At 35.3% G+C, this 14,051-nt stretch overlaps 1 protein-coding gene across 3 annotated transcripts; it reads left to right on the top strand.

Moving 5' to 3' along the window:
* The first annotated feature begins 6 nt into the window (after positions 1–6).
* On the top strand, positions 7–6,484 carry LOC106110678. 3 transcript variants are annotated; one of them, XM_013292586.1, is made up of 7 exons: positions 7–119; positions 1,075–1,200; positions 2,849–2,946; positions 3,480–3,577; positions 4,404–4,478; positions 5,153–5,352; positions 6,241–6,484. In XM_013292586.1, the coding sequence occupies exons 3-7, from the start codon at positions 2,935–2,937 to the stop codon at positions 6,468–6,470; spliced, it is 615 nt and encodes a 204-aa protein (XP_013148040.1). In that variant the 5' UTR covers positions 7–119; positions 1,075–1,200; positions 2,849–2,934; the 3' UTR covers positions 6,471–6,484. The 3 variants fall into 3 exon arrangements, with proteins under 3 accessions (XP_013148040.1, XP_013148033.1, XP_013148047.1); XM_013292579.1 differs by having other exon boundaries at positions 7–1,163; XM_013292593.1 differs by lacking the exons at positions 7–119; positions 1,075–1,200 and having other exon boundaries at positions 2,651–2,946.
* Positions 6,485–14,051: the final 7,567 nt, after the last annotated feature.

The raw sequence follows: 14,051 nt of genomic DNA, 5'->3' as shown, positions 1-14,051 counted from the left end.
CATGCAGCAGCACACGTGCAACTTCCAGGGCGGCCGGAGTTGGACTGGCGACGGCGACGGAGACTGGAGTGACCCTGTTGCTATTCGCAGGCAGCGGCGAGGGGGTGGAGCCAGGGAAGGTTCGAGACACATTATAGGGAAGGGATTACTTCTATTTAGCGTTTTTGATTATTTTTACTAATTTTTTCCATACACGTTTATTAAGATGCCGGAAAAGATAACATCCACAAGTTCATCACACAGGTGTTGAGATCGATTTTTACGATAAATTTGAAAGTATTTTAAACAATATGAATAACGTTAGCTAAAACAGATAATAGCAGAAAAAAGTATCTTTTCTCTCTTTATGAATACTATTAAGAGCGACCAATTAATGAAATTTTCCATCTAATTAACTAGTGAATGTGGAAAAAAGTTCTGATTGAAACTTATCGACAGATGAAGGCAGTCGGTTACAACCGAGGAGCATTTATCTGTGAATTATCTATTTCCCGCGACTTCCCTCGTCACAGATACATACATTTTCTAGAGTCCCGAAAGCGGTTACCTATTTATTTATATTGCACCGCATCCGTTTCAATAATAACTTTTATATAAAAATTTTCATCCTCACTTTGGACCTTTTGGATTTTTTTAGATAAAGGAAAATGTCCAAAAATCTCACGTCTCTAGGCGCTGTATTTTGTTATTGTGAAAAATTTCTAGATACGAACTTTCATCCCCTCATTTTAAAATCGTTACACAAAAATAAAAACTGAAAGATGTTAGTGATCCTTGCATGAGTTGAACCATCAGTTATTTACATTAAAAATGTCAAAAGACTAACATTTAATGCAGAGCGCAAGCAAAAAACTTCAACGAACCCGATGTAATATTTTATTTTACTTTTTAGATTTATCAGAACGCTATCTTTGTTTGGCGTTCCAGGAATACCTTGCAAAAGTTTTTAATAAAAATCCTGTTCGGAGCATGAACGCATAAGTGACAAACTTTGATTTTTATTTATATAAAAAAAGTAACAAATGTAGAAAAAATATACCTCAACATAACTGATTTGATTTGTGACACTTTTAGGTGTTTTTCAGAAATCATTGATTTATGAAAACTGACCGCAAAATAGCTTGTGAGCTGTTATTCGACACATTCAGGAGGGTTCGAAGGAGGTAAACCTTTTCCATGCGAATGTATGTGTATAGGGTTGTAAGTATATGTCAATTCTATTGTAACCAGTAGCCATTTGTACTGGAGCCGTCTTACGCGGAGTTGATTCACAGATCCCACCGCCTTAGGCCTACTTCATCATAGTAATATTACATTACAAATACGTTACAGTTCCATATAACTTAAAATTTGGCTTAACCGATTTGTGTTCGGTTTACACTAATGTATTGTAGTAAGCGTCACTTAACATTTAGTGCCAGTATAACTCGAGCAGTGTATAAAAAATGTGTCAATTTGAATTTTAATCCATTTCCTTAGTTTAATTCTTTTAACTTATTTTTAATTTTCTTCTTTCTTAATATTACTATAGGTATTTTTTATATCATATGTCACATCTTGATATATTTTCTTATCCTTACAAGTAAAGGAATGAGGACCTTCGACACGCACATTCATGAAACGATACGCGGAATTACCTACACTTCACGGTTATTTTGTATGTGACTTTATAACACGAAGGCGCGGTGCCTAGTGCGACCGCCTACACCGCCTACGCCTTCCTCCGGCTCTGGCGCTCATTTCTAAGCAATGACCTATCCATTTATGTAGATAAGTGTCTGTAGCCAACCGAGTGAAACGATATTGACGTGTGAGGTGACCTGAGTCTCATAGGGGGAGACAGTATTTTTTAACATATAATTATCTCTTTATAAGTTGTTGTTGAATTGTCTTTATAACTGAATCGATTGAATAAGTAAAGATGAGAGAGAGGCAGTAGAGATGAGATTACTGGCTTACCCAGCAATAAGTCAAATCATGAGGTACTTTTGCCTCACGACTGGTTCCAGTGACGACGTCTCATCATGCAACATGTCAGTTCGCGCAACAACTATTACTTCTTTCCTGTGTTTTTAATATATTTTATTTGATATTTGTATATTGGCTCCAGGCGACGGAATACAGGGACTGGTTTAAATCTCTTTTACGTTTCCACAGAACTCTCTCGAGTGCTTCGGCTTAGCCCGTTGTGGAGTCAAACAGGACCTAACATAATTTACACTTATTTTTCACTGCACAAGAGAAATGTTACCTTTGTTTGAATAAGAATAAGATGAAATGTTTTGTGTATGTTTAAAAATAGTTTGTATTTGAGTTTCGGCAGTGGACCGAACAATCTTAGGCCTTTTCCTTAGAAATCCCAACTACAGCCTACCCAAGGTGTAAAAGATTTTTACTATTTCCGCGCGGCCGAAGACGCTGACAAAAGCTAGGCGGATTATAAGATCGATACTTATCATAGAGGTGCTCTATTCAACCTTATTTCATACTTAATATGATAAACGTGAAAGCTTAGGTGGATTTATGTTTGTTAGAGTTTGTATACTGAACGGCTCGAGGGATCTGGATGAAATATGACATAGTTTAAAAGAACACATTGGCTACTTAATTTTGTTTTTTTTTTATTCTACGTGGACATTGTCGCGGGCGAAAGCTAGTAGTTTAATAATCTACCATTAGTTTCACACCAAGACAAAGCTGAATAGCTACTGTTTAAGCATATAGGCAGACATAGTAAAATACGTTTGATCAGTAGCCGTACTGGCAGTCTTCGCTCTCGGCGTTCTACCCACGTGTGAAACTAGCATTATCTTAGATATGTTAGAATTAGTATTAATTATCATTCTAGTGGTTATGTACTAATTAAAGAAGATCGAGTATATAAATGCGTGTAGCTGTTACAGTTTGCAATAAATACTTCGGCAGTTGTACATCATGGGATCTCTGGTTAGTTGCTTTTAATTGGTTTTAATATTATTTTAATTAGATTATCTGTTTGTGGGAATTTTGATATAGAATGTTGTAATTATTATAAGACTGCGACCAAGTTCGGAACATGCCACCCTTTTTGATAATTCTTATAGATACGTTTTTATGATAAGTCTAACTTTCGCCCGCGACTCGGTCCGCGTGGAATTAAAAGAAAACAAAAGTAAGTAACCTGTGTTCTTCTAGACTATCCTCTACATCTATGCCTTATTTCATCGAGATCCAATCAGGCCGTCTAGGCTCAAAACTACCAATCATCCATCCATACAAACTTTGGATTACTAGTATGATTACATGATGATTTTTGTAAAACTGTATGAACATTTACTTCAATTTTAATTTTCTTACATTAAATTTAGGAACAGGGAAAATAAACAAACTCAACAGCTATGTTTTATTATTCCGGCGACATCGGCCCACTTTCTTCCTACGTTAATCTATTTGAAGATTCATTATAATTAAAGGTATATCAGCAACAGGATGTTTTGCAGGTTCGCTGGGCTGTTGTTGCTATCGTGATATACAGCGTCTCTCTTGCGGTGTGTGAAGTCGAGTTGTCTCATCCCTCATCACCTCACCCCAAAGATATGTAAGACATGTTACTCTGGATGTACATTCATATAAGAAATCTTTGGCAAATATAGCTGAATTCGAATTCCGGTATTTCACTATTTTATTTAGAACTAGCTTTCACTCGCGACTCCGTCGAACTCTAACATCCATCCATCTAAACGTTCGCATTTATAATATAAGTATGATTTTATTTCTCACGTCCCCTGTATGTGTTTTGTGCCGATATTTCTATTCGATATTCGATAACTCTGTGACACCTCATTTTTAGAAATCGGTTCATTTTCATAGACTCTAGGTCTAGGGCCAATACGAACTTACAAACATATATGCGCAAAATACATATCTAACTTTGTCAGCCGAGTAATATAAACTAAGAAAAGAAAATGAGCGAAGCAATGTGCGAACAGCTAGTGACGTTATAAAATCAATACGAGAAAGTCTCCATCCCTTAATTTCTTCAAACAAATAATTGGAATTGTCAGAAAAATAACATTTCCAAGTATTTAGTGCCCGCTCCGTAAACATTTCTCTCGTATACTTCACTAGAAATTGCTAGAACCTTCAATAAACTCTATTGAATCGTAATTAAATTGTATAAAATTTTCCAATCCCTTGACGATAGCTGAACAAGGTAAAAAAACAGAAAATCTTTCATTGTTTATCGATATGTGTTTGCACTGACTGAAACAAGTACATATTTCAAGCTTTAATGTTCAAATAATAAAAAAAAATAACTTTTACTATTATATATTTAATCGGCAGTAAGAGTCAAAATAATAAAGTAGGTAAGTATCTTATTGGTTTGAAAGTTAGAAGTGATGATGTATTATATCCTTGTGCAGGTACGTGGTTCGCGCTACAGTCTATCAAGTTGGTATCATAACCAACAAAACTGATCACAAAACAGACAAACAACAGTAAGTAACTTCAACTTGTACAGAAATTACATTTTTTAACGCTACACATAGCGCTATCTAGTAGCCATACTGAACACTTCTAAACTTTCTACGTCTCGACCAGTTGGATGAATTTTCATTAAAGATGGTAAAATAAATTAAACGGTTTATTTAAAATTTAATGCTTTAATGAAATTAACTAAAAGATCAAAGGAAAATACAAATTTTTTAAGTTAGCATTCTTTCCGTGGTTTTGTTATTAAATACCGTACAAAGATGGCGCTAGTAACAAATTATGGTAAGTTGAGGACGCCTTGTACGGCTTTTGCCTGATGATAATTAATTTAGTACTTCAACTGTTTGTAAAGTTAAGGAAATGAGTTTAATTTTGTTAAATAAAAATAAGTAGTTCTCTTTTGTATTAAACAAAGTGGACAAGATAAAATGGGCCCTGGCTATAGTTAAATTTTACATGTGTATATTTTTGTGAAAAAATACTTTTAAATTAAGACTAGTTTTAGCACACTACCCCGACTGCGTGCAATCAAAAAACAATAGCCGCTGTATTTTTCTAGGTTATGTTCAAGAGCTATGCCAAATTTCATCGTTCGTAACAAACATTCATTCATTAATCTAATCTTTTGCTGTTTTAAATATTAGAAGGATATTAATTATTCGTTTTAATATTTGTGCAGAGGCCATCAAGAGTCCATCACATTTTACAACCGCAATGGATCCGGCATTGATCTGAGTGGTATAAGCAACCCACTTGTAACCAACGTAACAGCTCAAAGTATTGTTGGATTGTCGCCTGTGGATAATGTCAATCAGACACGAGTTTTACCATGGAATGCTCTAGAAAAGCTGGCTTCTACGCAAACTACAAACACTTCTGGTATGTTAATGCAAATTCATCGGCCGAGATAAATTGCTATTATATTTTGCCAGGAGTCCTGTTTTAAATAATGTCATTCTGAAATATGATTTTAAATTTAAAAACCTTGCATGACTTCCGTCTTGTTGATTTCTGCTTTCCCAATGTAGTATGGCAGGTTGACAATAATAACTTGTACGGCTCCTGATTTTTAATGACAACCTTTGAACATATTTTAATCCGAAATATTAATTAGAGAGCTACTTAAACTGGCTACTAAGCTTTTTTATCCGAATTAACATCGATCGACTCGGATGATGAAATTGTTGGTAACCAGCTTTACCGCTACTCATAATTACATTAGTCATTACACGATAATATAGTTTTCACGTCGAATTTTAATATTTTTTGTGTAATTCCAATATTGTACGTACACTCAAATTATCTGTAATAACATCTAATTCACACTTATAGGTTATTTTTAAGCAAGAAGGAATCCTGAATTTAGTTGTATTTTAATGTATATTATGTTGGGAATTTCTTTGAATCGCATTTCATGTTTTTATAATTTGAGTTAAACATTGAATTACACTATTTCATGGTAGTGAATACTGAAAGTAGCATCAGTGGTGGAGAAATTAAGAAGTTAAAACCATAGGTATGGGCATGATATTAGGAGGAAAGAATGGTATGTGTCAAGGACACCGTTTAATACCAGCATGGAGGGATACACCGGTAGAGGTAGACCTAGGAGATAGATGGATGGCGTTAACGTGATTAAGTAGTAAGGACTGAGATGATGGAAGATAGAATAACTTGAGTTGCAGAAACGAGAGAGAGGAGGATATTCGAACTAGACGTGAGAAAGAGAGAGAATAAATCATTAACTGTGATTCAACTTTTATACAGATGAGCAGCAACCTTCCAAACAGCTGTGGAGGTCCAGACGTGAAGTGAGGGAGCTTCCAGCAACATTGGTGAAGGGGGCTGCTGTGCTTCCCCCCGCGAGTGGCATACAGTCCCTGTCCCTCCCCCCTCTTATTGCTTTAAACAACAATCTCTCCCATATCCCAGTACCGATTCCAAACACCTCTATAGTACGTTACGCTAAAATAAATACTTTACTAAAAACAAATTAAATGTACCATTAGTACTAAAGTTAGATAAAATAGAAAATGGAATAAATGATTTAGTAATATCATTGTTTTTTTTTGCCAGAAACTAATTTTTAAACATTTAAATTGATTAAGTCCTGGCGACAATTAATTTATCTTTTCATTAGATTAAATATATTGTTACTTAGTTACTGAGATATGAAAACTCTATCTTAAAAGTCATACGGTCATCAACTTTTCTGCCTATTATGTTTTGATACGTTTATCTGCAAACTTTATGACCACAAGATTGTTTTATACTTTTACAATTCTACATATAATTGCAAATGACGGTATCTGAGATGAAAATAATTACCTGCGAATCCCCCTTTGTTCTATGCCGGTGTAATAAGAACATGACTTGCTTTGTGGAAAACTAATATTAACGGAAGTAAACGTTCAACTGCAGTTAATTGCAAAGATATTACACCGTTGGAATACTTGGAAGGTGAATAAGTACAGGCTTTATCTAAGTACATGTACTTGTTTTGTAGGAAATTAATAAAATAGGCAATAATAATTATACTTTCTTGGATACACACACTTAAAATTCGGACAGATTTATTGTTCGTTTTTTTATTTTATTGTGGAAATGTAAATAACTATTTCTGTAACTTTCAGTGACGTGATGCAGCAGCTACTAATTTAGTATGCATTAGTCAAATAATGATTCCAAAGCGCATTGACTTTTGTAGAAATAAAATGTAATTAAAAATAGTGAGAATCAGTTTTTATTTTACATTTGAATTAAATCCAAACACAATACCTTCATTGTTCATAAATTGCGTGTTGCAGTAACGTTTGTTATATAATTATCGCACTATATATGAATGTAATAGAAAAGTTAAAATAAACCCACCCTTATAAACCTTCACAAGGCTATAATTACAGATTTGTTAAAAATAGACATGATTGCATCATCAACTTAACAACTGATATAAAATATTTAGATATGATATCTGTTTTTTGAACACAAAACCTTTACGAAATAAATTATAACACATTAAATGTAATTGTCTGCTTGTTTTATTCAAGGGGTCTCAATAGAACTGGTACAATTTAACATTGGTGGAGCCCGCTTCAAGATCTTGAATGGGCCTTCTCGCTCGGTGTAATACCACGACCACACAGAAGACAGGCGTGAAGTGAGAGTATTTCTACATACAGTCTGATGAGCTTGCCGGAGGCCTAATGTTAATCCCTTTCCATCCTTTTGTTATAAGCAATAAATGGGAAAGGAAAGTGGGAACGCATAGGACGGGGAAATATCCTCTTTATGTGCGTCTCCTTCTCTTATTAAGGCTAGGCAGCGTAGATGTACTTGCGGATGTTTGTGGGCAGCGGTCGATTCTCCATTTTGGCATATCCAAGTGGCCACTTTCTCGTTACTACCTTGCGGTACGGTGTCATGTAACCAGGGTAAAAAGAGGTACGCCGTATTTATCTTGCCCAGGACGCTGGTATCGCTGAAGTCGGCACTGGAAGAGTCGTTTTTTATACTTTATATGTTGTTACCTCATTATCATATTCAATGTCATACGATAAACTACATTATGACGTTTCATGCAATCGTGTATCAAGGTTAAAATATTACGATAACATTTGTTATGTTTGAAATACATGATCGAGTTGAGAAAGTTACATATCGGACATAATACTGACCAAGTTACTTTCAGATGAGTTTATTTATAGATCAGAGTGATCTCTCACGATGAAAGAACCCTAATAAGTAAATTTTGATCTTGATTATCCAAAAGGACGTTTTGCTTTTTTTATATAATATAAGGTGGCAAACGAGCAAGCGGCTACCTGAATCCATAAACATCCACAATTGCAGATGTGTTGCCTACCCGTAATTGACGGAGGAGGAGACGAACATAAAGAGGATATTTTCTCTTGCTATGCGTCTTCTCCACCGTCAAATCCACTTTTCCTTCACACCCTTTCCTCTTAAGAAGAGGGTGGAAAGTGAAAGGGACTAAAATTTGGCCTCCGGCACCACATTCATCAGACGAAACGCGAGATTGGTGGTCGTGGTATTACACCGGGCGAGCCGGCCCATTCGTGCGAAGATGCTAAAGCGGGCACTACCACTGTTTTGTTTTTATAGAAAAGAAAATGAAATCGTTATACTCGTAAGATTCCGATCATTTAGTGGGTCTTAGTTACGTGCATGTCTGTAGGAGAGGCAGTAGGGGAGGGATAACGCGCTGTGATACTATTTTTTTAGAATTAAGTAACAAAGTATTCTTGATCGACGCGCTACCTTAAAGTTAACGTAATTATATATCCGTCGTATTATTTATTTCCATACAATAACAATATCAATTGAAAAAATCAATATAAGAGGAAGGTGATTGAAAATTGCATTTGATTTATGTTAAAAGTAGGTTATGTTAATGCTTTTATTTTATATATTTAACCTTTGACTTACGCTTAATGGGATATTTGAAGGAATCATTACCATGGGTAGTGATCCGAGGAGCTGTTTAGAACTCTGCCACTGAGTTTCCTCACCATCTCGATGACTGACATTTCAAATACGTGCAGTTTTTGCGGAACTTTTTGTCTCCCACAGCCGCGTTGTTTAACGATTTATCTTCGGCGGTATTTCCAAACAGTACGACTTAGTGTTCTTCAAGAAGCGAACCTTGACGGCGAAAATGCAGTTCCTCTGGTGCCGCAGATGTCTATGGGCGTCATCGACCACCTCTGTTCCCACCGTTCAGAAATAAATATAAGTTTGAGGAAAAGTTTTTTCGCATTATATTATATTACAGCAGTACATATGATACTTACCTACTTACAAATGACCCATGACCACTGCAAAGTCACGATTAAGTAACATTTTAATTGTTTGTAATGATACTTAAACGAACAAACACAGAGTATTCAACAAGTAGGTATTGTTTGTGGACGAAGAATATTCGAGACCGGAATATTTTAAACAATTGAACTCAAGAAGTAGTAGCGTGTGACTACTTTATAAATTCTACTTTTTGTGACTCATTAAAAGTATATTTACTATGCAATATATTTTATAAAGTAATTCTCAAATACGTGTTTCCATCATCATCATCATCATCGTCCTCGTCATCATCAGTTCTCGGAGATCAGAGATTACCGTAAGTTAGTGATTAGACCTCAGTCAACCACACTAATCCACCGTGACTACATGCATATTTTGAATTTCGTCACCGAGAACTTCGAGTAAATGTACATGTTAAATTTATAAATTGAAAAACATATTAATACGTGTCGGGATTCGAACCTGGAACCTATAGATTACAAGTCAAATACAACCACTAAGCCACTGACGCTGTTTTTCAAACATGTTTTCTTAATTATGTTATTCTAGCAACATGGTATGTTGTTAAAACAAAATTAATCAGTAATTTTTAATTCAAATATGTATAAATAAACAGTAGATAGTACTATCTATCTATACCACAAAATAAAAGTCGTTTAAAAACCTTACGCGTCGGTCTTTTCTGTTACATTTTGTCGTCATTGGTTACTATTTAGGTTACACGGATATGACACTAGTTCCAGAATAGTCGTCGGCACTAAATGCCTAATTAGTAATGCTAGAAGCGCACTGATACTCGATATACTTGTATAAAGATGACTCTGCACATACTATATATAAAACAAAACCATTATTACTATATATAAATAAGTCAGTGTCGTCGATTGATCACGTCATTTTTTTAGCAACTTTATACCTCCTGGTGGTTTTCGGTGAGGTACTTCCCTGTACTCCAACACCAAAATCACGGGTACCATTCAGTACAAAGGGTAAAATGCAATTTTCAGAAAATCTTAAAATACAAATAAATCGTTATCAATTTTTAGTTTATCTTATTAAATTTATTAATTTTTATTATACCAAACCTATTTGTAATTTTTCTTGAATATTTTTCCAACCCCTATAATTTTGAAGCGTGATAGATAATACCTCAGTGCTTTTCATTAATATTGATTTAAACAAACAAAAACTGTCTTGTATTTGTAATATTACAATAGACAGACAATAGTATAATATTTGAGATAACAGACATGGATACTAATATACTAATAGTAAGGAACCGAACGTATCCGAACTCGCAGACAGAATCTTTGCACTTCACATCAGTACTTTAATGTCATAAATTAACAAAAGATAAATAATTCAAGAAAGGTACATAGTATAGTAGCTAAGGACAGATGTACTACTTGCTACGACGCATATTGTCCCATATGTCGTCGACCCATCGATTGTGGAAAATTACTTATCAACAGAAAATAGCCAACGAACAACAAGAAAAGAGGTATTGGTATACGAGAGGCCTGTTACTTTGTAGCCCAGCTATCACAAGGAATAACACCATAAATCATGTAGCATATTGCTCGAAAGGTGTCCCACGCAATAAAGGATCGATTGAAAGGAAGAGAGATACATTGGTGTAGGAAAACTTGTTGCACCGTCTTACATACAGTGCGATAAATTAAACCACAAAACAAAGAGTGTTTACGAAAACTTATCGTCGAATTAATATAAACAAGCTGTCAGCTAACGAGAGGCAAAATATCAGCGAGTTGATAATTAATTGTGAGCTGTCTTGCGTTATCTCACGCGAACGAAAATGACGAAAAACTCAAACAATATAACATTTTATTTTCATTACCAATGTAAAATGTAAGTGATTATCAAGAAATATAACTTAACGAATGTTGTACATTCTTTAAAAATCCAATTAGAACTTATAAAAACAACTATCTTTATTTATTTATACATTTCAGATTGAAGAGAAAAGATCTATGTGTTTCTAAATAACTCTAAAACGATTCGATTTAGCAAATTATTACACCGTTAAAAAGTTACGTTATCACTGGGTAACATAGGCTATGTTTTTTTACTATTTTGCAATTACACCGAGACGAAGACGCGAGCAAAAGCTAGTAGTCTATAAAGTGGTAGAGCTCAGAAAATAACGCCTTAGGCCTCCTAGACTTGTGCAATACTACAACCTTAGATAAACCAGTATCCAGCTTCTTGTAAAGTATACGTCTTGTCTATAGTACGTGGTAGGAGGTTCTAGAAGGATCTAATTGCATATTACTGCACAGTATAACTAAGTTTCGAATTAGCACTCAACAATATAACCAAGTTAACAAAGTTCCGACATTTACGAATGTCCTATGGTTTCTTGTGCTCGCATTTTATTTTGAAAAATTCTTTTAATATCGGTCTCATGCATCGATATGTACAGTGGCATGTGTGGGGGTCACACCGATCGGCCTCACCGGTAACTCGACAAACCTGTTCCTGTCATTACTATACGTAACGACAAAACATGTTACAATTACGCTCGCGACACACTTGCCGTATTCACAAGACGTTCTTAATGTAAAGACTACTGTAGCATCATCATGGAGTCGTAGTTAGACAGGTACTATTTTAGTAGGACTTCATAATGACAACCGTTTTATGCATGGTTTGTGTACACACCTTATCAAATTATTAAAGCTTTTATAGCTTTTGTCTAGACTCTTACTTACTCTATTCCAAGGACTGTATCTGGCTGAAAAGAAAATGTTTCCCTCGGAAGAATTGTGATGATTTATGGGGGGTCGGGGTTCAAGCTTCTTAGCCCCGCCCCCTGGCTCCGCCAATGCGATCATTGAAACTTAAGAAAGGTCCCGTTACAATCGAGCTGTGTAGGTTTACGAGTGTTGAGAAGCGAGGGAGGTGTTCAAGGGTCATTTCAAATGGGTTAGGGGCGTGGGTTCTTGCTTCCTTATGTATACGAACGTCATTTATTTATAGTTTTTAAGATGACGATGCGTTATAACTAGTATGTTAACTGTATCTAATGAGGGAGGCACATATTCCGCGTCATTTGTCAACGCACTAAATAGTGAGTAGTAAACATTTTACCGATGTATGTTACTATGGGTGTCAGGGCCGATTATTATAGTAACAGTTACGTCTATCAGTGCAATGTGTCCCAATACTTTCAGTTTCAATATGCATTTTTTAAAAATATCAACTGCAACCTTGAAAATGTCTTCTGTCGGCCTTGACGAACATACTGAGTTGAATTCGCCCTTTATACTCGTAGTTTTATATCTAAGCGATAAACAGAGGGTGTCTGTCTACTGTTATCTGTAGAGCTTCCAAACTTTTTTCCTAGATCGAGTTCAAAGTTTTACTCATTTCCGTTAACTATTTCGCTCCTGCTTTTACATCCAACTTAATTTCTTTACGTGGTCCCCAATAAGACCCCTGCTGGTCCACGTGGACCAACTGGGGTTGGCGTAAAGCACTTGATGTACCCACATGGCAATCACTGGTGTAGAATGTTATAGAAGAATCACGTATAGCGACATCTTGCGTATTAAAACAAAAATTAGTCAATAGTTTATTTAGGTTTTGAATACTTTCTGTTAACGCTAATTTTAGTTACCTATTAGTTATAACGTAAATCTAAAGATATCCTATATCGGCCATCAATCAAATTGACTATCATTTAATATTTTTCTATCGATATTTATTATCGAACTCGACATTCTCGTCATATCGAATTATATTATCTAATCTGACCCACCAGTTGATTTAGAATTCTTAAGAAATATTTCAAATTGCTTTTAGATACAAGTAATTAGATATTTAAGTGCGAAATTATTTTTATTTTTCCAATTACTAATATAAATGTACTTTGCTTATTTGTAGGCTACAAAAATACACGAATTTTCTCAATCAATATTTTTTTAAGCTTTGTCACGTCGTTTTGTAGTCGTCAAATGAATGTCAAACGTCATATCTAACAAACTGGCCATTTCCAAATTGGCTATAACGTAAAATGGCCAATTGTGAGAGCTATCCACTACAGGTGGGTACATTACATTGTAAGCAAGATTTATTGCTTTTTTATCAGCTTTTGCGGGTAAAGAAACTCACACGAGATACTTACCGATAGATTACAGACTGCCTACTGCCTATAGAGGGTTAGGGTCACTTAATGCTTTTCTTCTTGACGATAATTCCGTTGTACGCATGGAGGACATTTGTACGATTAAGTTACAATTAAATACTAGAATTAATTCAAAGGATTATTAATATATAGATATCAGTGCAGTTGTTAGAAATACACCCGAAGAGTTTGTTACACAGAGTTAACACGCTCACTGCGTAACAGGCCGATATCTGCCCGACGCGGAACTTAAGCTGGTGCAGACGAAGAAAACTATGTCCCTATCGCTAGTGCGAAAGAAACAAATAGCATTATTTAATCAATCCTGGTTCTGGTGGGTCTAGAAAGACCTGCCACGGACTGGCGGAAATATCATCTGGGGCGCATTTCGTCCACCAGATAAAGATTTTATTTGCAGCAGTAAACGTGTTAATCTATGGAAAAACAAATATATTTTTTTTATAATATTAGGTAATCACGAGCAAGTGACTACTATTATTTGCCAATATAGCGAAGCGACCTTTGCCTAGAGGCAACAGAATTTACAAATGTCTACGTTTATTCAACATCGGAGGGGATGCTTAGTAAAAGGAAAAAAACTACTCCCCCC

The sequence above is a fragment of the Papilio polytes genome, unplaced genomic scaffold (assembly GCF_000836215.1).
Source record: "Papilio polytes unplaced genomic scaffold, Ppol_1.0 DF824437.1, whole genome shotgun sequence".
Lineage (NCBI taxonomy): Eukaryota > Metazoa > Arthropoda > Insecta > Lepidoptera > Papilionidae > Papilio > Papilio polytes.
The sequence above is the reverse complement of the archived record's forward strand: the minus strand, read 5'-3'. Positions and strand labels throughout refer to the sequence as shown.

Bases quoted from the DNA above. Each gene is read 5' to 3' on its own strand.
- LOC106110678 (XM_013292586.1), top strand. The intron at 3,578-4,403 runs GTAAGACATGTT...ATCCTTGTGCAG, and splicing joins TCACCTCACCCCAAAGATAT to GTACGTGGTTCGCGCTACAG. The intron at 5,353-6,240 runs GTATGTTAATGC...ACTTTTATACAG, and splicing joins GCAAACTACAAACACTTCTG to ATGAGCAGCAACCTTCCAAA.